The sequence below is a fragment of the Choloepus didactylus genome, chromosome 5 (assembly GCF_015220235.1).
Source record: "Choloepus didactylus isolate mChoDid1 chromosome 5, mChoDid1.pri, whole genome shotgun sequence".
Lineage (NCBI taxonomy): Eukaryota > Metazoa > Chordata > Mammalia > Pilosa > Megalonychidae > Choloepus > Choloepus didactylus.
The window spans coordinates 63,324,414-63,351,814 of NC_051311.1; the positions used below are offsets into that span (position 1 = coordinate 63,324,414).

General features: G+C 37.8%; 1 protein-coding gene across 3 annotated transcripts in view; it reads left to right on the forward strand.

Annotated features, from left to right (window-relative positions):
* TNPO3 (transportin 3) overlaps window positions 1-27,401 on the forward strand; it is a 114,978-nt gene that overhangs the window by 48,053 nt on the left and 39,524 nt on the right. For all 3 annotated transcript variants that reach the window (XM_037836191.1, XM_037836189.1, XM_037836190.1), the window contains 4 exons: window positions 2,436-2,579; window positions 5,057-5,232; window positions 6,557-6,695; window positions 8,009-8,155. In XM_037836191.1, the coding sequence (XP_037692119.1) occupies window positions 2,436-2,579; window positions 5,057-5,232; window positions 6,557-6,695; window positions 8,009-8,155 (606 nt within the window). The remainder of the gene's footprint in view (window positions 1-2,435; window positions 2,580-5,056; window positions 5,233-6,556; window positions 6,696-8,008; window positions 8,156-27,401) is intronic.

The following is a 27,401-nucleotide window of genomic DNA, read 5'->3' on the forward strand; positions in this document are numbered from 1 at the left end:
AGTGATCTGGAACCAGGTCCACAGTATCTCCAAGGTATGCCTGTAATATATTTCTCAAAGAGGAACTGAAGGTAGCTCTTATTTCTGAAACTTTATGGTGTGCATATGTGATATAATTAGCAAACTTACTTCTGTTTAAAGAGACTAGCTTTAGATAAAGGGTGTATGCAGAATTCTTTCTTTATGTTTGAATCAGTAGTTAGAATGTACAGTTATAAACATGATGTCTTATTAAAATTGAAGTGTCATTCTGGAAGCATAAAGGCCAAGCAATTGTGTAATGAGTTTACACCAAGAACTTCAAAGATTCAAATATGTGTTTGTGTGTGTGTGCGTTCCCTCACTTGCACGTATCAGTTCTTAAAATGAATCTCTCAGTGATTTTAGTTTTATTTTCAGACGTGAATGTTTTAGAATGAGTGCATCCTGTAAAAATGCACTCATTAGTATATCAGTTTATCAAAATGTATTACTGTCATAGCCCTTTCCAAAAGCTTACAGCATTTTAGTGTTCTCAGGCAATTATTGAAAGATCTGAATATATTATCTCTGAGTAGTAGGGGAATCAAATGCCTCAGAAAGTCTTAAGGTAAAGAGTAGCTAACTAGAAGAGGAACTTGATCTGAGGAGTAGAATCTAGTGTCTTTGTACCATATTTGTGGCATTTTCTCATCTTATACAATGTATTTCCTGGTGACTTCTGTAGGTACCTCCCTGCTAGAGCAGTAGTTCTCAATTTTTTTCTTTTCTGCCATCCTTTCTTCAATAAGTAATTGAGTATTTACTATGTTTTAGACAGTGACATACCTATCAGAAGATAGTAAAAAATAGGTTAATATATGATGGATGACTCTGTTTTCCCATGTTCTTAATATTTCCTGGCACTCTTTGATAATATACTAATTGATCTTATTGTATATTAATTTATAGTAATATACTAAGTAATATGATTGCTACAGTCTCTCTCTAGAAGTTTTTTAAATATAGGAATTCCTTGATAGTAACAAGATAGTTGTTCCATATGTACAAGCAAATAAAGGATTCTCCTGTACGGTTTATATCAGCATTGGAACCATGAATATCAGAATCTAATTATTTACAGTGTGGTTTGGTCAAAAGACCAAAGAGAATGCCCAGCATCTGCTGAAACATGAACTTTATTTGGGGCTTACTCACAGGGAGGCAGAATTCACACGGCTTTTCTCTTGCTAGGCACGTACCACTTTCGCAGGGAAAATCAGCTGTGCAATGCATAAAGGGCAGAAAGCCTTTCATAAGGGTTTAAGACAAAGGCCTTCCTAAGGGTGGGGGGAGCATAGATGCAGGAACAGGTTACTTTGACCTGAGGGGTGGTGCAGGAAGGACTAGAATAGCACTTGAACAATTACATTTTGTTCTTTGTGTGAGACTAAGAGCCTCTCACTTCCTGCCTGCTTCCCATGAAGTTACATTTTAAGGTCAGTTTACCCTTTTTCTCTTTACTGGCTTAGAAAGACAGTAGGTTAAACATTTAGTTGCCTAGGTCATGCAGACTGCTGTGCACCAATGATCTGCAGGCCTGTTTTGCTCAGGCCACAGGTTGCTACAGGTTGCCATAAACGTGAAATATTTCTTCTTTTCTCCCTTCATTACAGTTCACACTAATTAGTAAGTATGTAATCATTATTGCGCTGACACTGCAAACATAAATCTATAGAGGGAGCATGGCTTCATGGAAGTACAAGTGTCAGCATTAGATTTGTTTTGATTATGCGTTATGGTTTTTCATACCCCACCCATGCCTCCCACCCTCCATGGCAATTATGATATTTCTAACCTATTGCCTGCAAAAGTTATTTTTAAAAATTCTTTATCCAGAAAAAGTTACATTACATTTTGCTTTGTTAAATATATACATCACAAAAACAGTCTGCAAAGAGAAGCAAGTGGTGAATTTTAGTCTGCCATTCTATTTTATGTCTTTCATAAACTATCTTGGTTATAGATTCACTTTTGGTAGAATGGCATATTTGCTAAAGTATTCTAGTGCCATAGCTGAAACATCAGTTTGTCATGTGGAAATCTAGAGTAGTAAGACTAGGCTATTTCTAATCTGTAAAAATCAGGTGTGTAGAAGAGGAAATACTACTTTAAAAACAATTTTATTGATAAAACTGCATTAATGCAGAAGTGAGAACTAAGAAACATAGTAAATTTTTCTGAAACATCTTTGATTTTCTCAAAGCCTTGGTTTTCCCATTATCTGAGAAAGTAGAGATAATAATAGTACCTACCTATGGACTTTTAGAACAGTGTCTGGCACTTAAAATGCATTTATAATTATTAGCTATTATAAATGTCATCTTTCTCATTATTATACTTGAAAGGTGATTGTAGTGATGGTTTAAACATAGAGATTGCTATTATTTGTTTTAACTTCTTTCCCTTCTTTTCAGATGACCTGTGTAGAAAAAGCAGGAACAGATGAAAAAATGCTTATGAAGATTTTTCGCTGTTTGGGAAGTTGGTTTAACTTGGGAGTTTTGGACAGTAACTTCATGGCTAACAATAAGTTACTAGCACTCCTTTTTGAGGTTTTGGTGAGTAATGACTTTATCAAAGTATTTCTGCCACAGATAGTCTTAATAACTAACCTTCAGGGACATAACAGTGCTTTCAGATTTCTGCACAGTGTTTGGAAAGTTATGGTAAGGCAGCAACAGTGGTGTCCTTTTCTTGTTCCCAAGTACCAAATTAGGGTATCAGTTTTAATAATCAGAATAGAACTTAGTTATGTTTAAGAGGAAAGCTGTTTTATAATTATTTATACAAATAAGAGATTCACATGTTAAAATCCAAGTAACAGTAAAACCATTGGTCTCTTTTTCTTTGTTTTAAAAGTGCAAAATTGTGTGTTTCTAATAATGGTCCTTGCGTCTCCTTTCAGTGTACATCACTGTGACATAATTACCTGAACATTAAAAATTTAGAAAATATCGAAAAGGAGGATTTAAAAAATAGCTATCCTTGGTTCATCCAGAGACAATTAGAGATCAGAATATTATTTTCATAATTGAGATAATTTAGTTGAATATCAGGCATGTGCCTGGGGTTATTGAGGGATTTTGAGATTAGCAGAACAAGAACTAGTTATCTTTATATATACTTGTGCATTTCTTCTTTAAACTTTTAAAGTAGAAATTCCTATTAATGCATTCCTGTGCCTTGGAAGTCAGGAGTAAGTTAGTCCTTAGAATAAGACTGGTTTTAAAACCACAAACATAGCAATATCTCAAGCACAGGTATCGATCAGATCTTTGGGAGATGTGAACAACTTTTTTTTTCTTCTGGAGGGCTTCCTTTAATGAAGACTTGTTAGTATGGAAGCCCTTTGTATATAGGATGTATGTTGCTGCATTATTATTTAGAAGATGGTAGTATGGTACTAAAGTGATATCACTGTGAAAAGTAAAAGACATTGTCCAAGGAAAGACATTTTTGGTATTTCATTGTTTGTGTATTTCTGATGTCACTCTTGTGCCAGAAGCTAATACACAGGAAAGTTAGAATACTAATAATTGTTTTGCTAGTCTTTGTCTTTTCTCTATATCTGTTGCCTCTCCTCAATAATGGCAGTTTTGATTCTCATCTCACCAAATTGTGTGATTATCTATAAATATGTGAAGTTATTGTAAATCCCAATTATGTTTTTAAAATTTTATAAATATGATTACATATGAATAGAAGACAGTCTAGAATACACTTCAGACTTAATAGTGGTGACTTCTGGGAATTGGGATTGGAGTAAGGGAGAAGCTAAATAGTTTCAGAACCTCTGCCACTTTATAAGAAGACTGTTTTTAGAGTTGGGATCAAATATATTTTTTATATTCATTCAGTTGTTCAGTATCATGCCATGTTTTAGTTTGCTTTGTATTTGGACCATGACTTTCTTATATAGCTCTTTCCCCTATAGCTCTTTAAAAAAAAATCTTTTAAAAATATAGTAGCTGAAATACACAAAAGAATAAATTTGAACATTTATTTAACTCGTAAAACACAATAAGATGAATATCTGAACTCACCGCTCAACCTAAGCATAACCTAATGAATAATTTGCATCTATGTGCTCTCCTGACCCTGTTATATAGCCGCCCCTCCCCCACCCCCGGGAGATTCTGAATGTCCTTCACAAAAGACTAATTTGCCATCATCAAATTTATCCAATCTCTCAGCTGTACTTTCATGGAAACCCTGGAGGCTTCCGTCCTTGAACTTTCTGATCTGCTCTAATTTATAACAATTGTGCTTTAGATCTGCTCCCCCAGCTGTCATCCTGGGACTTTCCTTTACTATGCTTCTGGATTGGATTAACTTTTTTTTCAATCTCCTCAGATAACTTCCTCAGAAAGGATACATGGGAAGTAAGTTTCAAGTCTGAGAAATGTTTTTATTTTATTTTCATTCTTGATTGATGGTTTGGCTAGATGAGTTCAATATTTATTTTCCTTAAATTTCAAAGGAAGGTCTTGCTTTCTTATCTACTAGCATGTATCATCATTGCTAATGAGAAGTCAGATAACTGTCTGGTTTTTGCTCCTTTGTAAGTGACCTCCTCCTTCTCTCCTCCCTGGAAGTTTTAAGAACCTGTGTTTAACCTTGGTATTCTGAAATTTCAAATGATGTGTTTAGGTATGGGTCCTTGGTACTTGTTAGGCCCTTTCATTTTAGGTAGCATTTGGATATCAGAAAAAAGGATAAAAAAAAGATTTCCACAGACTAAAATAGGGCAGGGAACAAACAGCATTCCATTTGGAAGGACTGGTATGAACAAAAACAAGGATATTAGAAATCATATAACTGTAATTGAGGCACAGATAGGCTGGTGTGCTTGGTATGTAGGGAAGTAGGAATAGGACTAGAAGACTGATGGATGTTGTCTTGTGGTAGGCCATGACTACTGGGAAGTTGTACATTTCACATTCATGTTCAGAAATAGGTTATAATTGTTTTCCTGCTACTTAGATTACAACTTGATGCTCCTACTTCTTGCTTCCCTATTTCATCTATCTCCCAGCAACAAGATAAGACCTCATCCAACCTCCATGAAGCTGCTTCAGACTGTGTGTGCTCAGCTCTCTATGCCATTGAGAATGTGGAGACTAATTTGCCATTAGCCATGCAGCTTTTTCAGGGAGTCCTGACGTTGGAGACGGCCTATCATATGGCTGTGGCACGTGAAGATTTAGACAAGTGAGTAATTATTTAAAGCTGGAGCCCTAGGTTTACCTGCAATCTGGTGTTCTTTTAAGCCCCACTTTATCATTCATCTACACTTTGTGATTCTTAATGACTCTGTAAATATAGCAACTGTGCATCTTAAAGATGCTGTTATTCCCATCTGAAATGAGAGTAGCAAACCAGATGCAGAAGGAGAGGTTGTAGAAATACCAGTAATGGAAAGTAGTAATTTTTTGTACTTACAAAGGATAAGGCTCAAAGAATTAGGAATGAACTTTAAAGTATAAAGTGTGATTTGATGGGAATTTTTTTTAATTCCATTTTATTGAGATACATTCACATACCATACAGTCATCCAAAGTGTACAATCAGTTGTTCACAGTACCATCATATAGTTGTGCTTTCATCACCCCAATCTATTTCTTGAACATTTTCCTTGTACCAGAAAAAGTGAAAATAAGAATAAAAAAAAAAAGTTAAAAAAGAACACCCAAACCACCCCCCGACCCTATTTTTCATGTAGTTTTTTTGTCCACGTTTTTATACTCATCCGTCCATACACTGGATAAAGGGAGTGTTATCCACAAGGCTTTCACAATCACACTGTCACCACTTGTAAGATACATTGCTAAACAGTCGTCTTCAAGAGTCAAGGCTGCTGGATTGCAGTTTGATAGTTTCAGTGTTTACTTCTAGCTATTCCAATGCATTAAAACCTAGGAAGGGTTACCTATATATAGTACATAAGAATGCCCACCAGTGTGACCTCTCGGCTCCATTCGGAATCTCAGCCACTGAAACTTTACTTCGTTTCATTTCACATCCCCCCTTTTGGTCAAGAAATGTTCTCAGTCCCACGATGTTGGGTCCAGATTCATCCCCAGGAGTCATATCCTGCATTGCCAGGGAGATTTACCCCTGGGTGTCACATCCCACATAGGGGGGAGGGCAGTGAGTTCACCTGCCAAGTTGGCCTAGCTAGAGAGAGAGGGCCACATCTGAGCAACAAAGAGGTACTCAGTGGGAGACTCTTAGGCACAATTATAAGCAGGTTTAGCTTCTCCTTTGCGGTAAGGAGCTTCATAAGGGCAAGCCCTAAGATAGAGGGTTTGGCATGAGTTGATGGGAAGTTTTGTTTAAGTGTTTAGGTACTTGAGGATTTGTACTGACTTATAAGTCATTTGTTTATATGTGGCTCTCTTGGACATTGTGTTACAGCATGGCAAATAGTCATTAGATGTCCCTTAGTCTGAGGTACCACTTTTTTATTTCTTTGGTTAACTGTGTGTAATATCCATATATCTGGCTTGTGCTCTCATTCCTCTTTCTTCTACAGAGTTCTGAATTACTGCCGTGTTTTCACTGAGCTATGTGAAACTTTTCTTGAAAAAATTGTTTGTACTCCAGGCCAAGGTCTTGGGAACCTACGGACTCTGGAACTGCTTCTGATCTGTGCAGGACATCCTCAGTATGAGGTAATATCTACAGTATGCTAAAGCCATAATCCTCTAGGAGTTTTATGTTGCATATTATCTGTGTTCCATTGCCTCATGTTTAGCTTTTTATTTGAAGAAAATTTATAGTCTTGTTTTTAACTAATGACAGCTAGGTATGTTTTCCTGTGGGAGTTTCCTCTGTTTATTTTTGTGTTAGATTTGGGCTTCTGCTTTGAATTTTTAACCTATTTTATTACCTGCTTAGCTTGGCTGACTGTAGGTACCTCAAGGAACCCATTATTGTTTTTTCTTAAAGTAGCCTATTACCTTTCTACTGAGCTCTCTGTTCAGCTACATTTTTTCTCTGGAGCATTACAGCTAGAAAACACTCCCAGTCCTAATTACTGTACCTCCATAAGTCTTAAGACTCCGAATTTTTCTCCAAACGAGGAATGAGAATGAAAAGGGATTGAAAGGACTTAAGAATCCCCTTCATTCAAAAATCTCTAAGACATCTTGCCTCTTTTAAGTCTGCTAGATGTTTTAAAATCTCTTCATTTATTTGAGAAGTTTTACCTCCTCTCCATAGCAAGAAGTGAGAAGGAAGTGCTTCCAAGTTAGGGCATGTTTTAAATATTTTGGATCCTTTGGATTTGGGATCCTTTTGGATCCTTCATGGAAAAGCATGGTCAGGACACTTAAGGAGAGAGGGCATAGTAGTCCTAATCCTCAGCCCCTTTTCTATTATCACATAAAAGTCAATGTTTATTTATTTGACATAATCTTATGAGGATATCTAGATGTTAATGAAATCCAAAATGTTTTGGGGAGGAAGTATAGCACTGCATAATAATTACCACTCCTTTAAATAGTGCCATATGTAAGATATGTGTAGGTAAAATCCCAGGACTTTTTCTCCCTTAAGAAAGCAGGTGAGTAAAAGTTACATAATTATAAAACCAGTTCAGTTATGTTCAGGAAATTGCAGGTGTTTGCCTTGTAAGAAGTGTTTTAATCTCAAACATAAAATGATCTGAGAATTTGGGAAAAATACTTTAAAAGAAACTTCCATCTCTGTAACTATTTTTCCAAATTCAAAATCCATCACACTTTTTGAGAGATTATCCCAGTACTAAACACAAGTCCATCATCCTAAGTGGAGTTTTGAGACTCAAGATAAGATAAATTTGGGGAATAATAATAAATGCTGCTACAGAAAAGGTGGTAGTTCTCCTTACATTATTTAAAAGTATATTTTCTTTCCCATATGACCCTAGCAATAATAAAACTCTTATTCCATTCCTTTTCCTATTCAAATAAACCCTTTTTCCTTCTCTCTTTTAATCTAACAGGTAGTAGAAATTTCCTTTAACTTTTGGTACCGATTAGGGGAGCATTTGTACAAAACTAACGATGAGGTTATTCATGGCATCTTCAAAGCTTACATTCAAAGGCTGCTTCATGCCTTGGCTCGACACTGCCAGCTGGAACCAGACCATGTAAGTTCCCTTCTCTATGTCTTCAAATCTCCAGTTATCTTAATTTCTTCCTCTTTTCAGTGCCAATACAAAAAAAAAAAAAAAAAAAAAAAAAAAGGAATAAACAGGCAGAATAAGGCTAATGGAATCTGCAAGTTCCTTCACTCTATAACTTAGTTGAAGAGGCCAGTACCAATATAATAAAGAATATTAGGCCTATGTAGAAAAATTCACTCCTGCCGAGCCAGTAATTCTTCTCTTGGGAATTTACCTTAAATTATTCTGCAGAAGAAAAAAATAGCTTTTTAATATACACAGCATTGTTTATAAAAGTTAAGATGATAAACCTATGTACAGTGGTATAAGAACACTTACATAAATTATGATAAAGCAATTGGATTGCCTGTTATGCAGCAGTTTAAGCAGTGACTTTTGAAATGAAAAAGATAGTTGGTATGCTAAGGGAAAATATCAGAATGTAAAATTTTATACCATGAGGTTTTTTTTTAAATTTTTTTTTAAATCTTTTTTTTTTTTTTTAACATTTTATTTTGGAATAAATTTAAAGTTATAGGAACAGTTGCAAAAACCATACAAACCCCATACACAGAACTCCAGCATTCCCTGACCCCCCCGGTACCCCCCGATACCCCCCGATCCACAAACTTTAACATGTTGTCCCACTGCTATTTCTTTCCCTCCCTGCTTCCCTCCCTCTCTCCCTATCTATCATCCATCATCTATTGCTCTGTCTTCTGAACATATGAGAGCTAGCTGCACACCTCCTTGAACAAACACTATAATTCTCATATACAATTCCCATGAACAAGAACATTTCTTTTATGCAATTCCATTAAGCGCAGCTAGGAAGTACAAGAGATTCAACAATGATACAAAGCTTACATCCTATGTTTCCTTTTCCTTATGTCTCAGCTATGTCCCTTTGAGCCTCCTGTCCTCCATCTTCTGATCCTATCCAGGGTCATCCTTGGCATTCAATTGTTGTCTATTTAGACTGTTTTTTTTTTTTTTCCTCAACTGTGGAAACATACACACAGCCTAAATCTTCCCATTCCACCCCCTCCCTAGCATTCCATTAGTGGGATTAATCACATTTAGAATGTTGTAATGCTATCACCTTCCCACCCTCCATTGCTAGAAATTTCCCTGCACCTCAAACAGCAACCTTATACTCATTTCTTAACTCCACATTGATCCTTCCCCCATTTCTCTTTGATACTAGCTTAACTTCTGTAGACACATAGACTATGTTCCTATACTCCTCCATTCCCCCACCTTTATATAGTTCTTGTCAAAAATTACATATTTTACGTTGAGTTCAAAACCACTGATTTGTCCTTAGAGTTTATGTATTGTATATCATGTAGGAAGTAAATAGTGGAGTTACAAATCAAAAATTATTGACTTCTATTTGTATTCCATTGTGGTTGGAGTATGTGCTTTGAATATATTCAATTTTCTTTTTTCTTCTTAAATTTATTGAAGCTTGTTTTATGTCCCAGCCTATGGTCCCTTCTGGAGAAAGATCCATGATCCCTAGAGAAAAATGAGTGTCCTGGTGATTTGGGATGTAAGGTTCTATATATGTCTGTTAAAATTCTCTATATCTCTTTCTGCTTTCTTTGTTTCTCTATTGGTAGGGCTCTCTTTAGTGTCTGGAGTAGGGTGGTCTTTTATTGGCAAACTCTCTCAGCATTTGTTTGTCTGTGAAAAATTTAAGCTCTCCCTCAGATTTGAAGGAGAGTTTTGCTGGATAAAGTATTCTTGGTTGGAAATTTTTCTCTCTCAGGATTTTAAATATGTCATGCCACTGCCTTATCGCCTCCATGGTGGCCACTGAGTAGTCACAACTTAGTCTTATGTTGTTTCCTTTGTATGTGGTGAATTGCTTTTCTCTTGCTGCTTTCAGAACTTGCTCCTTCTCTTCGGTATTTGAGAGTCTGATCAGAGTATGTCTCGGAATGGTTTATTTGGATTTCTTCTATTTGGAGTTCGCTGGGCATTTATGCTTTGTGTCTTTATATTGTGTAGAAGGTTGGGGAAGTTTTCCCCAACAATTTCTTTGAATACTCTTTCTAGACCTTTACCCTTCTCTTTCCCTTCTGGGACACCAATGAGTCTTAAGTTTGGACATTTTATTTTATCTGTTGTATCCCTGAGATCCATTTCGATTTTTTCGATTTTTTTCTCCATTCTTTCTTTTGTTTTTTCATTTTCTGTTCTGTGGGCTTCTAGGACTTTAAGTCTTTGTTCAACTTCCTCTAATCTTGTATTGTGAATATCCAGAATCTTTTTAATTTGGCCAACAGTTTCTTTTATTTCCATGAGATCTTCTATTTTTTTATTTACTCTTGCAGTGTCTTCTTTATGCTCTTCTAGGGTCTTCTTTGTGTTGCTTATATCCTGGGCCATGGTCTTCTTGATGTCCTTTAAATCCTTTGCCACGTTTTTGTTCCTCGATTGTAGTTCTTTGATTAATTGAGCCAAGTACTGGGTGTCTTCTGATATTTTGATATGGGTGTTTGGACTTGGGTTCTCCATATCGTTTGGTTTTATCATATGCATTGAGATTTTCTGTTGTTTTTGGCCTCTTGGCATTTGTTTTGCTTGATAGGGTTCTTTTGAGTTGTTAAAAAGAAAAAAAAATACCAGTCGAATTTTTCAGAAACACAGGTTGGTGGCATACACTTTCTCTAGCTAACCAGCAGGTGGCGTCTGTGAGTCACCTATACCTCTCAAGTCAGCTCTCCCCAACCTTGTCCCCATGGTGCGTGGGGAAATGATTCTTGTGGGGTTCAGTTGGTGAACTTAGTTTGGGTGTGTTGCTAGAGCCGTCTGCCCTGAATGTGGGGCGTGTGTCCGGGTGGCCAGGGAGGCAGGGCAGTTTTAATATTCAGTTCCCCCAGGTGTTCCTGGAGATTCAAGGTCATCACAAGAGTCTAAGCCTTCATTTCGGATCCGTCCCAGACCCTCTCTCTTGCTGACACACAAACCACCAGACTTGGCGCAACGTCCCTGGGTTTTCTGAGCGGGCCCTCTTTCTCAGCTGTGATCTTCCAGGATCTCTGCTGAGGGAGGGCTGTGCTACATCACAACTGTGCCGTCCCTCAAGGGAAGCCCCGGGCCGCCGTGCTGTGCTGGGGCGCTCTCAGCTCGACACACAAAATGGTTGAACGGGGCTTCTCCACAACCCCCTCTCTTCGCACAGTTCCTCCTTCTCAGCTCCAGGACAACTGGCGGGGCTCTGGGCTGTGGGCACAGCTCGGGGCAGGGGTTTATCCAGCCCTCCAGGGATCCAGCTACAAGGTGCTGGGTTTCTCCCTCCCTCCGGCTCTCCCCTGCACTCCCCTGGTCCTGTGGATATCTGCTGCGAGCTATCCTCCATGGCCAACACTGAGAGGCTGGCTCAGCTCACTCCTGTCGTGTTTTGCTGCGCGGTTTCCACCATCCGTGACTGCGGCTGCTCCTGGGTTTTTCCCTTTTTTTTTTTATTTTAAAGAACCAGTCTGTCTCCAGCCGCCAACCCCTGGCTTCCCCACACCGCAGCACGGCTGCGGGTCTTCCAGCCGTCTTACTCACTCACTGTGGAACACAGACTCCTGGTTACACCAAGTATATGGCCCCTGTGGTGCTAGGAGGCCTCATCCAACTGACACATCGCTGAAACTGGTACTCTGGGTCATCTTCTGTTTTTTTTCTAGTATTTTTCATGGAGATGTTTTTTTTGTCCTGTCTCACCTAGCTGCCATCTTAGGTTCCCATACCATGAGTTTTAATAGTGTAAAATATGTGGTTGTACTAAAGCTAACATAAATGTGTAATATCTGTGTAAGAATGCTAAAATTTGAAAGAATGTTCATTTCCCCAACATACATTTTTTCTTTATATTATTTATTTTGATTTCATAATTAAAAAGAAAATTTAGAAATAATATATTTGGCTTAGATAGAAATATACTAAAAATACTTTAAAATAGTACACTGGAAAACTTTTCAGCCTCCACACTTTGCCTGTTATTAGACCCTTCAAATTTTGCTGCATTTATTTCATCCTTTTGGTTTGTTTACTTATTTAATATCTTTTAATCTAGGGTGTGACTTAAGTTTTTTTCCATTGCTCACATTTAAATCTGTCATAGAAGTTGTCTCATCTCTTTAATTTTTTTCTTTTTCTTTTCCTTGTTTTTTTTTTTTTTTTTTTTGTTCTCTTAATTTAACATTAATATTGTTTATTCAGTCATGGTATTTTGTACCCTAAGGAATCTCAGAGATGAGCTGATAGTCTAGTGGTTTTCAAACTTTTATTTATTTATTTTTTTTAACTGAGGAACTTTATCTTCAAGTGAATCTTACTTGGAAGCGTGCTATGTAAATAAAAGCAGAGCCACTCTGGTTTAAATGGCTCTACTTGTTTAGTCTCCTCCTGCCCATTGCTAGTTCTGAGGCATCATTTCCTTTGCAGGTAATTACTTACTCTTGCAAGTATATAGTGCTTAATAATTTGTGTAGTGCTTTATAACTTTACTCATTATCTCTTCCAAGACAGCCATCATTTCTTCCTCATTTCTGGGCCTTAATTTCTTCATCTTAAAGCAGGGAGATTGAATTAGATCAGCAGTTCTCAATAGTACAAAGGGCTTTTCCATTTATTCATGGTTCAAGATTCTTACACATGTCCACAACCAGTTCACAATTGATAAGCCTTTGTTTATTCATAGGAGTGTGTTGGAAAAGGGAAAATTTAAGAACTGTGGAATGTAAATAATTTCTAATTTTTTAAATGAAAAATTTAAATTACATAGCAAGGGCAAAATAATTTCATAGTGAACACCTTTATACACACCTAAATTCTACCATTAATATTTTACTATATGTGTTATGATGTATCTATCCACCTATATAGTATTCTTTTTTTTTTTTTACAGTTTTTATTGTGAAATATATACAGAACAGTGATAACTTTTAAAGTATGATTTAGTAAGTAGTTAGCAAATTTCAAAGAATGTTGTGGGTTGCAGTTACTGTTACTTCTTTTAACTCTTCTAATACCCTAGCATCTAAAAAAAATTGTGTGTGTGTGTGTATATATATATATATATATATATATATATATATATATATATATGTAAAGATTCAGTATTTGTAATCCTTTGTTTAATCACTTTCTCGATCTTCAGGGATGTCTAGGGATGTCAGTGACCACCCTAACTTGTTCTTATTAGAAAGGGGTGTCAACATTATGGGGAAGGGGGGTTCATCTGGTTGATGTTCTTGGAGAGGCTCTTACCTCTGGGTTTTGGTATTTATCTTGCATAGGAACACTCTAGGGGATTTAAGTTTCTGAAAAGTAAGCTTAGTGAGTGAAACTTTTATAGAGTCTCAGATAGGGACCTAGGTATTTCAAGACGACTGTTGGTTAGGTCTTAGCATACTGTGGCCATTTAGGATATCTGGCAGGAGCTTGCATAAGAGTCATCTCCAGGATAGCCTCTTAACTCTATTTGGAATCTCTTAGCCACTGTAATCTTATTTTGTTTCATTTCTTTTCTCCGTTCTGGTCACGAAGGCATTTTCAGTCCCTCGATTCCAGGGCCAAGCTCATTCCTGGGAGTTATGTCCTATGTCGCCAGGGAGAATCACTCCCCTGGGACTCATGTCCCACGTAGTGGGGAGGGTAATGAATTTATTTGCAGAGTTGGGTTTAGAGAGAGAATGGCCTTATCAGAGCAACAAAAAAGGTGTTCTGAAAGTGCCTCTTAGGCGTAATTGTAAGTAAGCTTAACCTCCCTTTTACAGTCGTAAGTTTCGCATGAGCAAGCCTCAAGACCAAGGGCTTGACTTACGGTGTGATGGGGTTCCTAGTTTCACATAGCATATGTTGTGTCCAAGATAAACAATCAGTTTCTCATGTTGTCTTCCCTTAGTTATACAGTCATCATTACTCTCAATTTTAAACAATTATCATAATACACAACACCCAAAAGCTCTTATCAGCCCCTAATTATTCATCCCTAGTATTAGTTTAGTACGGGTAAGGTATTCCTATTAAATAGAGTCTATAATATACAATGGGTAATTTTTCCCATATACCACTCTGTTGTTAACTCTTTGTACCAGTGTCATACTTTAGAAGTTTATCATGCTCTTATTTATTTTTGTAGTGCTAATCTGGGAGATATATGCCTTTAAACAACTACTTTCAGTCAAGCTCACCTTCAGTGTAGCCCTAATACTTATAATCCCATTAATGAGCAGTCATCATCCCTGTCCTTTCCCATAACTTAAGTTCACCCTCATTAACATGTCTGTACATATTAGGTTATCATTCCCCCTTCACTAACTTCTGTTGATTTCGAGGTCCCCTGTAGTCTACATTATAGGACACTGATTTTACCTTGTTCAGGGAGTTCATAGGAGTGTTAACATAACAGTATGTCTCCTTTTGTGTCTGACTTATTTCACTCAGCATTATATCTTCAGGGTTCATCCATGTTGTCATGTTTCAGGACCTCTTTCCTTCTTATTGCTGCATAGTAGTCCATTGTATATATATACACCACATTTTGTTTATCCACTTGTCTGTTGAAGGACACTTGGATTGTTTCCATCTCTTGGCAATTGTGAACAATGCTGCTGTGAACACTGGTATGCAAATGTCTGTTTGTGTCACTGCTTTCAGATTGTCTGGGTGTATGCCAAGATTGTAGGGTAACTTGATATCTTGTTTTCTGAGGAACTGCCAGACTGTCTTCCACAGCAGCTGTACCGTTATACAGTCCCAGCAGCAATAAATAAGAGTTCCAGTTTTTCCACATCTTCTCCAGCATTTGTAGTTTCCTGTTTGTTTAATGGCAGCCATCCTTATTGGTGTGAAATGATATCTCATTGTGGTTTTGATTTGCATTGCCCTAATAGCTAGTGAAGATCAACATTTTTACATGTATTTTTTAGCCATTTGTATTTCCTCTTTGGAAGAATATTTCTTTCGTATCTTTGTCCATTTTATAATTTGGCTGTTTGTACTATTGTCATTGTGTTGTAGGATTCCTTTATATATGCCGTATATCAGTCTCTTAGCTGATATATGGTTTCCAAATATTTTCTCCATTGAGTTGGCTGCTTCTTTTGACAAAGTCCTTTGAGGTATGGATTTTTTCTTTTATTACTTTTGCTTTGGTTGTAAGGTCTAAGAAGCGACCTCCTAATAATAGGTCTTGAAGATGTTTCCCTACATTATTTTCTAGGAGTTTTACGGTACTGTCTCTTATACTGAGGTCTTTGATCCACTTTGAGTTAATTTTCATATAGGGTGGGAGGTCGAGGTCCTCTTTCATTCTTTTGGATATAGATATCCAGTTCTCCCAGCCCCATTTGTTGAAGAGACTGTTCTGTCCCAGTTCAGTGGATTGGGGGACTTAATCAAAAATCAGTCAAGTGTAGCTCTGTAGGTCTATTTCCAAACTCTCAATTCGATTCCATTGATCAATATGTTTATCTTTGTGCCGGTACCATGCTGTTATGACTACTGTGGCTTTATAGTAGGCTTTAGAGTCAGGAAGTATCAGTCCTCCCACTTCGTTCGTCATTTTTAGAATGTTTTTAGCAATTGAGGCCCCTTTCCCTTCCAAATAAATGTCATAACTAGCTTTTCCAAGTCTGCAAAGTAGGTTGTTGGAATTTTGATTGGAATTATGTTGAATCTGTAGATCAGTTAGGGTAGAATTGACATCTTAACAGTGTTTAGCCTTCCCATCCCTGAACATGGAATATCTACCTATTTAGGTCATTTTTTCTTTTGGTAAATTTATGTAATTTTCTGTGCACAGGTCTTTTACGTCTTTGGTTAAGTTTATACCTAGGTATTTGAATTTTTTAGTTGCTGTTGTGAATGGAATTTTTTTCCTGAGTGTCTCTTCAGTTAGGTCATTACTGATGTATAGGAATGTTAATGACTTTTGCGCATTAATCTTGTATCCACCACTTTGCTGAATTTATTAGCTCAGGTAACTTTGTCATCAATTTCTCAGGATTGTCCAAGTATATGATCATATCATCTGCAAATAATGATAGTTTTACTTCTTCCCTTCCAATTTGGATGCCTTTTATTTCTTTGCCTTGCCGGATTGCTCTGGCTAGGACTTCTAGCACAGTGTTGAATAATAGTGGTGACATCGGGTATCCTTGTCTCGTTACTGATCTTAGGGGGAAGGCTTTCAGTCTCTCAGCATTGAATACTATGCTTGCTGTGGGTTTTCGTATATGCCCTTTGTCGTTTTGAGGATGTTTCCTTCAATTCCTACCTTTTGAAATGATTTTATCAATAAAGGATGCTGAATTTTGTCAAATGCTTTTTCAGCATCTATTGAGATGATCATTTGATTTTTCCCTTTCAATTTGTTAATATGTTGTGTTAAGTTGATTGATTTTCTTATGTTGAACCACCCCTTGCATGCCTGGAATGAAGCCCACTTGGTTGTAGTGTAAGATTCTTTTAACATATCTTAGGATTTGATTTGCAGGTGTTTTGTTGAGAATTTTTGCATCTGTATTCATTTGGGAGATTGACCTGTAGTTTTCCTTTCTTTGTAGCATCTTTATCTGGTTTGGGTATTTGAGTGATGTTAGCTTCATAAGATGAGTTGGGTAGTGTTGCATTTTCTTCACTATTTTAGAAGAGTTTGATCAGGAATGATATCAGTTCTTTTTGGAAAGTTTGGTAAAATTCCCCTGTGAAGCCATCTGGTCCTGGGCTTTTATATGTAGAAAGCTTTTTGATGACTGATTGGATATTTTTACTTGTGATTGGTTTGTTGAGGTCTTCTATTTCTTCTCTGGCCAGTCCAGGTTGTTCATGTGTTTCCAGGAAATTATCCATTTCCACTAAATTGTCTAGTTGTGTACAGTTGTTCTTAGTATCCTCTATGATTTTTTAAATTTCTTCGGGCTCCACAGTAATGTCCCCCCTCTCATTTCTGATTTTGTTTATTTGGATCATCTCTCTTTTTAACTTTATGAGTCTTGCTAAGGGTTTGTCAATCTTGTTGATCTTCTTAAAGAACCAACTTCTGGTTTTATTTATTCTCTCTATTGTTTTTTGTTCTCCATATCATTTATTTCTGCTTTAATCCTTGTTATTTCTTTTCTTTTACTTGCTTTATGATTAGTTTGCTGATCATTCTCTAGTTTCTTCAGTTGTTCAGTTAGGTCTTTGATTTTAACTCTTTTCTTCCTTTTTAATATATTCATTTAGAGCTATAAATTTCCCCCTCAGCACTGCCATGGCTGCATCCCATAGGTTTTGATATGTTATGTGCTCTCATTTTCATTCGTCTCTTGGTATTTACCAATTTCTCTTGCAATTTCTTCTTTGACCTGCTGGTAGTTTAGGAGTGTGCTGTTTATCCTCCACTGATTTGTGAATGTTCTGGTTCTTTGGTGGTGGTTTACTTCTAGTTGCATTCCATTGTGGTCAGAGAATGTGCTTTGAATAATTTCAATCTTCTTAAATTTAATGAGGTTTTTTATGTGCCCCAGCATGTGATCTATCCTGGAGAATATGTCTATTAAGTCTAATTCATTTATCACATTGTTTAGGCTCTCAGTTTCCTAATTGGTCTTCTATCTGGTCATTCTGTCTATAGAAGAGATTGGTATATTGAAGTCTCCACTGTTATTGTAGAAACGTCTGTTCCTTCCTTCAGTTTTGCCAGTGTTATCTCATGTTCTTTGGAGCATCTTGGTTGGGTGCATAAACATTTATGACTGTTACTTCTTGGTAAATTGTCCTTTATATTAATATATGATGTCCTTTGTCTGTTATGACATCTTTGCTTTTAATGTCTCTTTTGTCTGATATTAGTATTGCCACCTTTGCTTTCTTTTGGCTGCAACTTGCACGGAATATTTTTTTCCATTCCTTTAACTTTCAATTTCTTTGTGTTGCTGGGTCGAAGATGAGTCTCTTGTAAACAGCGTATTGATGGTTCATACTTTTTAATCTACTCTGCCAATCTATATCTTTTAATTGGGGGTTTAATCCTTTTACATTCAATGTTATTTCTGTGAAGGCAGATATTGAATCAACCGTCTTATCCTTTGCTTTTTATTTGTTGGATCTTTTTTTCCCCTGTCTTTTTTTTCCCCTTTATGTCACCCTTACTAGTATTCTTCAGTTCTGTGCCCTCCCCCAGACCTCTCTCTCCTTTCTTTTTTCTCAGCCGGTAGAACTCCCTTTAGTATTTCTTTTTTTTTTTTTTTTTTTTTTTTTAAATCATCATTTTATTGAGATATATTCACATACCACGCAGTCATACAAAACAAATTGTACTTTCGATTGTTTACAGTACCATTACATAGTTGTACATTCATCACCTAAATCAATCCCTGACACCTTCATTAGCACACACACAAAAATAACAAGAATAATAATTAGAGTGAAAAAGAGCAATTGAAGTAAAAAAGAACACTAGGTACCTTTGTCTGTTTGTTTGCTTCCCCTACTTTTCTACACATCCATCCATAAACTAGACAAAGTGGAGTTTGGTCCTTATGGCATTCCCAGTCCCACTGTCACCCCTCATAAGCTACATTTTTATACAACTGTCTTCGAGATTCATGGGTTCTGGGTTGTAGTTTAATAGTTTCAGGTATCCACCACCAGCTACCACAATTCTTTAGAACCTAAAAAAGGTTGTCTAAAGTGTGCGAAAGAGTGCCCACCAGAGTGATCTCTCGGCTCGTTTTGGAATCTCTCTGCCACTGAAGCTTATTTCATTTCCTTTCACATCCCCCTTTTGGTCAAGAAGATGTTCTCCATCCCACGATGCCGGGTCTACATTCCTCCCCGGGAGTCATATTCCACGTTGCCAGGGAGATTCACTTCCCTGGGTGTCTGATCCCACGTAGGGGGGAGGGCAGTGATTTCACCTTTCAAGTTGGCTTAGCCAGAGAGAGAGGGCCACATCTGAGCAACAAAGAGGCATTCAGGAGGAGACTCTTAGGCACAAATACAGGGAGGCCTAGCCTCTCCTTTGCAGCAACCGTCTTCCCAAGGGTAAAACTTATGGTAGAGGGCTCAACCCATCAAACCACCAGTCCCCTATGTCTGTGGTCATGTTAGCAACCATGGAGGTGGGGTAGGCGAATACCCCTGCATTCTCCACAGGCTCCTCAAGGGGGCACTACATCTTTTTTTTTTTTTTTTCCTTGTTTGTCTTTTTTCTTTTTTTTTTTTTTTTTAACTTTCCCTTCTTTTTTCAAATCAACTGTATGAAAAAAAAAGTTAAAAAGAAAACAAACATACAATAAAAGAACATTTCAAAGAGACCATAGCAAGGGAGTAAGAAAAAGACAACTAACCTAAGATAACTGCTTAACTTCCAACATGTTCCTACTTTACCCCAAGAAAGTTACATAATATAGCAACATTTCAGTGAACTTGTTCCTACTACATCCATCAGAAATTAACAGACCATAGTCATTTCTGGGCATCCCCAGAACGTTAAATAGCTTATCTGTTCTTCTTGGATTATTGTTCCCCCTTCCTTAATTGCTCTCTACTGCTAGTTCCCCTACATTCTACATTATAAACCATTTGTTTTACATTTTTCAAAGTTCACATTAGTGGTAGCATATAATATTTCTCTTTTTGTGCCTGGCTTATTTCGCTCAGCATTATGTCTTCAAGGTTCATCCATGTTGTCATATGTTTCACCAGATCGTTCCTTCTTACTGCCGCGTAGTATTCCATCGTGTGTATATACCACATTTTATTTATCCACTCATCTGTTGAAGGACATTTGGGTTGTTTCCATCTCTTGGCAATTGTGAATAATGCTGCTATGAACATTGGCGTGCAGATATCTGTTTGTGTCACTGCTTTCCGATCTTCCGGGTATATACCGAGAAGTGCAATCGCTGGATCGAATGGTAGCTCTATATCTAGTTTTCTAAGGAACTGCCAGACTGACTTCCAGAGTGGCTGAACCATTATACAGTCCCACCAACAATGAATAAGAGTTCCAATTTCTCCACATCCCCTCCAGCATTTGTAGTTTCCTGTTTGTTTAATGGCAGCCATTCTAACCGGTGTTAGATGGTATCTCATTGTGGTCTTAATTTGCATCTCTCTAATAGCTAGTGAAGCTGAACATTTTTTCATGTGTTTCTTGGCCATTTGTATTTCCTCTTCAGAGAACTGTCTTTTCATATCTTTTGCCCATTTTATAATTGGGCTGTCTGTACTATTGTCATTGAGTTGTAGGATTTCTTTGTATATGCAAGATATCAGTCTTTTGTCAGATACATGGTTTCCAAAAATTTTTTCCCATTGAGTTGGCTGCCTCTTTACCTTTTTGAGAAATTCCTTTGAGGTGCAGAAACTTCTAAGCTTGAGGAGTTCCCATTTATCTATTTTCTCTTTTGTTGCTTGTGCTTTGGGTGTAAAGTCTAGGAAGTGGCCTCCTAATACAAGGTCTTGAAGATGTTTTCCTACATTATCTTCTAGGAGTTTTATGGTACTTTCTTTTATATTCAGATCTTTGGTCCATTTTGAGTTAATTTTTGTGTAGGGGGTGAGGTAGGGGTCCTCTTTCATTCCTTTTGGATATGGATATCCAACTCTCCCAGCCCCATTTGTTGAAAAGACCATTATGGCTCAGTTCGGTGACTTTGGGGGCCTTATCAAAGATCAGTCGGCCATAGATCTGAGGGTCTATCTCTGAATTCTCAATTCGATTCCATTGATCTATATGTCTATCTTTGTGCCAGTACCATGCTGTTTTGGCAACTGTGGCTTTATAATAAGCTTCAAAGTCAGGGAGTGTAAGTCCTCCCACTTCGTTTTTCTTTTTTAGAGTGTCTTTAGCAATTCGAGGCATCTTCCCTTTCCAAATAAATTTGATAACTAGCTTTTCCAAGTCTGCAAAGTAGGTTGTTGGAATTTTGATTGGGATTGCATTGAATCTGTAGATGAGTTTGGGTAGAATTGACATCTTAATGACATTTAGCCTTCCTATCCATGAACATGGAATATTTTTCCATCTTTTAAGGTCCCCTTCTATTTCTTTTAGTAGACTTATGTAGTTTTCTTTGTATAGGTCTTTTACATCTTTGGTTAAGTTTATTCCTAGGTACTTGATTTTTTTAGTTGCTATTGAAAATGGTATCTTTTTCTTGAGTGTCTCTTCAGTTTGTTCATTTCTAGCATATAGAAACATTACTGACTTATGTGCATTAATCTTGTATCCCGCTACTTTGCTAAATTTGTTTATTAGCTCTAGTAGGTGTATCGTTGATTTCTCAGGGTTTTCTAGATATAAGATCATATCATCTGCAAACAATGACAGTTTTACTTCTTCTTTTCCAATTTGGATGCCTTTTATTTCTTTGTCTTGCCGGATTGCCCTGGCTAGCACTTCCAGCACAATGTTGAATAACAGTGGTGACAGCGGGCATCCTTGTCTTGTTCCTGATCTTAGAGGGAAGGCTTTCAGTCTCTCACCATTGAGTACTATGCTGGCTGTGGGTTTTTCATATATGCTCTTTATCATGTTGAGGAAGTTTCCTTCAATTCCTACCTTTTGAAGTGTTTTTATCAAAAAGGGATGTTGGATTTTGTCAAATGCTTTTTCAGCATCTATTGAGATGATCAATTGATTTTTCCCTTTCGAGTTTTTAATGTGTTGTAATACATTGATTGTTTTTCTTACGTTGAACCATCCTTGCGTGCCTGGAATGAACCCCACTTGGTCATGGTGTATAATTTTTTTAATGTGTCTTTGGATTCGATTTGCAAGTATTTTGTTGAGGATTTTTGCATCTATATTCATTAGGGAGATTGGCCGGTAGTTTTCCTTTTTTGTAGCATCTTTGCCTGGTTTTGGTATTAGATTGATGTTAGCTTCATAAAATGAGTTAGGTAGTGTTCCATTTTTTTCAATGTTTTGAAAGAGTTTGAGTAAGATTGGTGTCAGTTCTTTCTGGAAAGTTTGGTAGAATTCCCCTGTGAAGCCATCTGGCCCTGGGCATTTATTTGTGGGAAGATTTTTGATGACTGATTGGATCTCTTTGCTTGTGATGGGTTGGTTGAGGTCTTCTATTTCTTCTCTGGTCAGTCTAGGTTGTTCATATGTTTCCAGGAAATTGTCCATTTCTTCTACATTATCCAGTTTGTTGCCATACAGTTGTTCATAATATCCTCTTATAATTTTTTTAATTTCTTCAGGATCTGCAGTTATGTCACCTTTTTCATTCATTATTTTGTTTATATGGGTCTTCTCTCTTTTTGATTTTGTCAGTCTAGCTAGGGGCTTGTCAATCTTGTTGATCTTCTCAAAGAACCAACTTTTGGTGATATTTATCCTTTCTATTGTTTTTTTGTTCTCTATGTCATTTATTTCTGCTTTAATCCTTGTTATTTCTTTTCTTCTACTTGGTTTAGGATTGGTTTGCTGTTCATTTTCTAGCTTCTTCAGTTGATCCATTAGTTCTTTGATTTTGGCTCTTTCTTCCTTTTTAATATATGCGTTTAGTGCTATAAATTTCCCCCTTAGCACTGCTTTTGCTGCATCCCATAGGTTTTGGTATGTTGTGTTCTCATTTTCATTCGTCTCTATATATTTAGCAATTTCTCTTGCTATTTCTTCTTTAACCCACTGATTGTTTAGGAGTGTGTTGTTTAACCTCCAGGTATTTGTGAATTTTCTAAGTCTCTGATGGTTATTGACTTCTAATTGTATTCCATTGTGGTCAGAGAATGTGCTTTGAATAATTTCAATCTTTTTAAATTTATTGAGGCTTGTTTTATGTCCCAGCATATGATCTATTCTGGAGAAAGTTCCGTGAGCACTAGAAAAGTATGTGTATCCTGGTGATTTGGGATGTAATGTCCTGTAGATGTCTGTTAAATCTAATTCATTTATCAGATTGTTTAGGTTTTCAGTTTCCTTATTGGTCTTCTGTCTGGTTGATCTATCTATAGGAGAGAGTGATGTGTTGAAGTCTCCCACAATTATTGTGGAAACATCAATTGCTTCCTTTAGTTTTGCCAATGTTTCTCTCATGTATTTTGTGGCACCTTGATTGGGTGCATAGACATTTACGATTGTTATTTCTTCTTGCTGAATTGCCCCTTTTATTAGTATGTAGTGGCCTTCTTTGTCTCTCAAAACATCCCTGCATTTGAAGTCTATTTTATCTGAGATTAATATTGCTACACCTGCTTTCTTTTGGCTGTAGCTTGCATGAAATATTTTTTTCCATCCTTTCACTTTCAGTTTCTTTGTGTCCCTGTGTCTAAGATGAGTCTCTTGTATGCAACATATTGATGGTTCATTTTTTTTGATCCATTCTGCGAATCTATATCTTTTAATTGGGGAGTTTAATCCATTTACATTCAACGTTAAAACCGTGAAGGCATTTCTTGAATCGGCCATCTTATCCTTTGGATTATGTTTGCCATATTTTTCCCTCTCTCTATTAATATCCTTTATTGTACCCATACCGAATCTCTTTAGTACTGAACCTTTCTCCAAGTCTCTCTGTCCTGTCTTTGTTTCTCTGTCTGTAGGGCTCCCTTTAGTATCTCCAGTAGGGCAGGTCTCTTGTTAGCAAATTCTCTCAGCATTTCTTTGTCTGTGAAAAATTTAAGCTCTCCCTCAAATTTGAAGGAGAGCTTTGCTGGATAAAGTATTCTTGGCTGGAAATTCCTCTCACTCAGAATTTTAAATATATCGTGCCACTGCCTTCTCGCCTCCATGGTGGCTGCTGAGTAGTCACTACTTAGTCTTATGCTGTTTCCTTTGTATGTGGTGAATTGCTTTTCTCTTGCTGCTTTCAGAACTTGCTCCTTCTCTTCTATGTTTGACAGTGTGATCAGTATATGTCTCGGAGTGGGTTTTTTTGGATTTATTCTATTTGGAGTTCGCTGAGCATTTATGATTTGTGTATTTATGTTGTTTAGAAGATTTGGGAAGTTTTCCCCAACAATTTCTTTCAATACTCTTCCTAGACCTTTACCCTTTTCTTCCCCTTCTGGGACACCAATGAGTCTTATATTTGGACGTTTCATATTATCTATCATATCCCTGAGGTCCATTTCGAGTTTTTCAATTTTTTTCCCCATTCTTTCTTTTATGCTTTCATTTTCCATTCTGTCATCTTCCAGGTCACTGATTCGTTGTTCAACTTCCTCTAGTCTTGTACTATGAGTGTCCAGAATCTTTTTAATTTGGTCAACAGTTTCTTTAATTTCCATAAGATCATCCATTTTTTTATTTAGTCTTGCAATGTCTTCTTTATGCTCTTCTAGGGTCTTCTTGATTTCCTTCATATCCCGTACTATGGTCTCATTGTTCATCTTTAGTTCTTTGAGTAGCTGCTCTAGGTGTGTCTCTTCTGGTCTTTTGATTTGGGTGCTTGGGCTTGGGTTATCCATATCGTCTGGTTTTTTCATATGCTTTATAATTTTCTGTTGTTTTTGGCCTCGTGGCATTTGCTGAACTTGATAGGGTTCTTTTAGGGTTTGTAGACCAGTTGAAGTCCTTATCTCTAATTTATCAGATCTACAGCTTCGTGTAGTACACTTTCTCTAACTAACCAGCAGGTGGCGTCCACGAGCCACCTGTTCTCCACAAGCCAGATCTCCCCTGCTTAGCCTTTTTGGTGAGTGGGGGAGTGAGTCTTGTGGGGCCCAATTGGTGTACCAAGCTTGCGTGTGTAGTTGGTGTTGCCTGCCCTGTATGTGGGGCGTGTTTCTGGGCAGTCGGGGAGGGGGGGTGGCCCTAACAATCAAATCTCCCTGATGATCCTAGAGTTTTAAAGCTACTGCAATAGTCTAATCCTTCAGTTCAGTCCTGCCACAGTTTGTCTCTGCTACTGACCCACAAGTCTTTGGTATTGGCGTATGGCTCCTGAGACTTGCAAGTGGGCCCCTCTTCCAGGCTGTGCACCCCGGGTCCTCTGTTGAGGGATGACTGTGCTATGTCACAGGTGAGTGCCGTCCCCCCAGGGCAGTTCTGGGCTGCTGGGCTGTGTTGGGAGGCTCCCAGTCTGCTCAAATGATGGCTGAATGGGGCTCTGTTAATTCACACTGCTCCCCCTTCCCAGCTCTGGGACATTGAGCTGAGGTTGCAGGGAAGGCTAATGTCCACGCCCAGTTTTGTGGTGTGTGCCTGTTATTTGAAGCACTTCCGTCACACTGGGTTGTCTGGGGCAGCTCTGGGCTATGGGGCTGGCGATGGGCAGGAGTGTTTCCTGTCCACCAGGATGGTGGCTGTGAGCGGACACCCCCCTTTTCTTGGGAAGTTGTGTTGTTTAGTGAATTTTCTCAGCCACTGGATTATTGCCTTTTGTCTCAGAGCTCTCTTAGTTCTGCTCTTGACTTGACGTGCCCAAATTTCAATTCTTTGAAGCTTTCTGTATTGAGCTTCTTAGAGTAATTGTTTTAGAAAAAGCAAAAAGGATTTAAAAAAAAAAAAAAAAAAAAAAACGGCCCTCCTCAGAGATCTAATGGGTTATTGAAATGCTAATAGACAAAGCAACCAGGGCCATTAAGGAAAGGTGCACAGGGCAGAGAGATCAGCCTTGCTTCAGGATTTGCATATGCGCCTCAAGGCCTGATCTCCGCCCTTCCCCTTTCTGTGTTCACCAGAACTCCAAAAATCCTCTGCTTTTATTTTGGAGTTTTTCGTGTTGTTTTTTTTCTATGCCTGTCTCCTCTCTGCTGGGCTGGCTGCTCTCAGAGTCTCTGGTGTCTGGTCTCAGTCTATCTATGGTTGGAGTTTGAATCAGTAGAATGAGTTTCCGATAAGAGCAGCCACTGCAATTCTCCCTTCTCCTTCCTGGAGCTAACAGCCCCTCCTCCCCCGGGACTGAGCCTGGCAGGGAGGGGCGCGGGTCCCCTGGCCGCAAAAACTTACAGATTTCGCTGATCTCAGCAGTTCCACGTTTTCATGAGTGTTGTATGAAGTATGCCCAAAGACAGATTGCTCTGTGGTGTCCAGTCCACGCAGTTCCTGGCTTTTTACCTACTTTCCTGGAGGAGTAACTAAAACATACAGCTCACCAGTCTGCCATCTTGCCCCGCCTCCTAGTATTTCTTGAAGGGAAGGTCTCTTGTTAACACAGTCTCTCAGCATTCATTTGTCTGTGAAATTTTTAAAATCTCCCTCAATTTTGAAGGAGAGCTTTGCTGGGTAAAGAATTCTTGGCTAGTAGTTTTCTCTTTCAGAATCTTAAATATGTCATACCACTGCCTTCTCGCCTCCATGTTGCCTGCTGAGTTGTCAGTACTTAGTCTTATGTGGTTTCCTTTGTATGTGGTGAATTGCTTCTCTCTTACTGCTTTCAGGACCTTCTCCTTGTCTTAGCTTTTGACAAATTTTATTAGTATATGTTCTTGGGTGGTGGTTAGGGTCGATAGTGTGAATGATCCATTTATTAGCATGAGGGACAGGAGAATAATTGCTAGGGTGACCTCGTATGAAATTGTTCGTGCTACTGCCCGTAATGCCCCAATTAGAGCATATTTTGAGTTTGATGCTCAGCCTGATCATAGGATAGAGTATATGGCCAAGCTGGATACCACTAGGATGAATGGGATGCTGAGGTTGAGGTTGATGAGTGGATATGGCATTGGGAGCAGGATTCATAGGGTGAGGGCTAGGGTGAGGGCCAGTGTGGGGGCAATAATAAATATGAGCTTGGATGATGTGAGTGGGCGGAGGGGTTCCTTGGTGAATAGTTTTACCGCGTCTGCAATTGGTTGGAATAAACCATAGGGCCCTACAATCTTTATTTGGGTTTATTTGGATTTATTGTATTTGGAGTTTGTTGGGCATCTTTGATTTGCATATTTACATCATTTATAAGGGTTGGGAAGTTTTCTTGAACTGTGTCTTGAAACACTCTTCCTAACCCTCTTCTCCTTCTGGGACACCAGTGATTCTTGTATTTGTGCGCTTCAGTTGTCCATCATTTCTCTGAGATCTATTTCAGATTTATCAATTGTTTTTCACCGTTTGTTCTTTTGTGTATTCACATTCAGTTGCTTTGCCTTCTAGTTTATTGTTTCTTCTGCCTCTTCACATCTGCTGGTGTGTGTCTGTTATATTTTAAATTTGATCAACAGTATTCTTTTTCCATAAGATGTTATTTTTTTAATTTACTCTTTCAAATTCCTTTTTATGCTCTTCTAGAGTCTTCTTTATATCCTTTATGTCCTTAGCCAACTCATTTAAGTTGTTCTG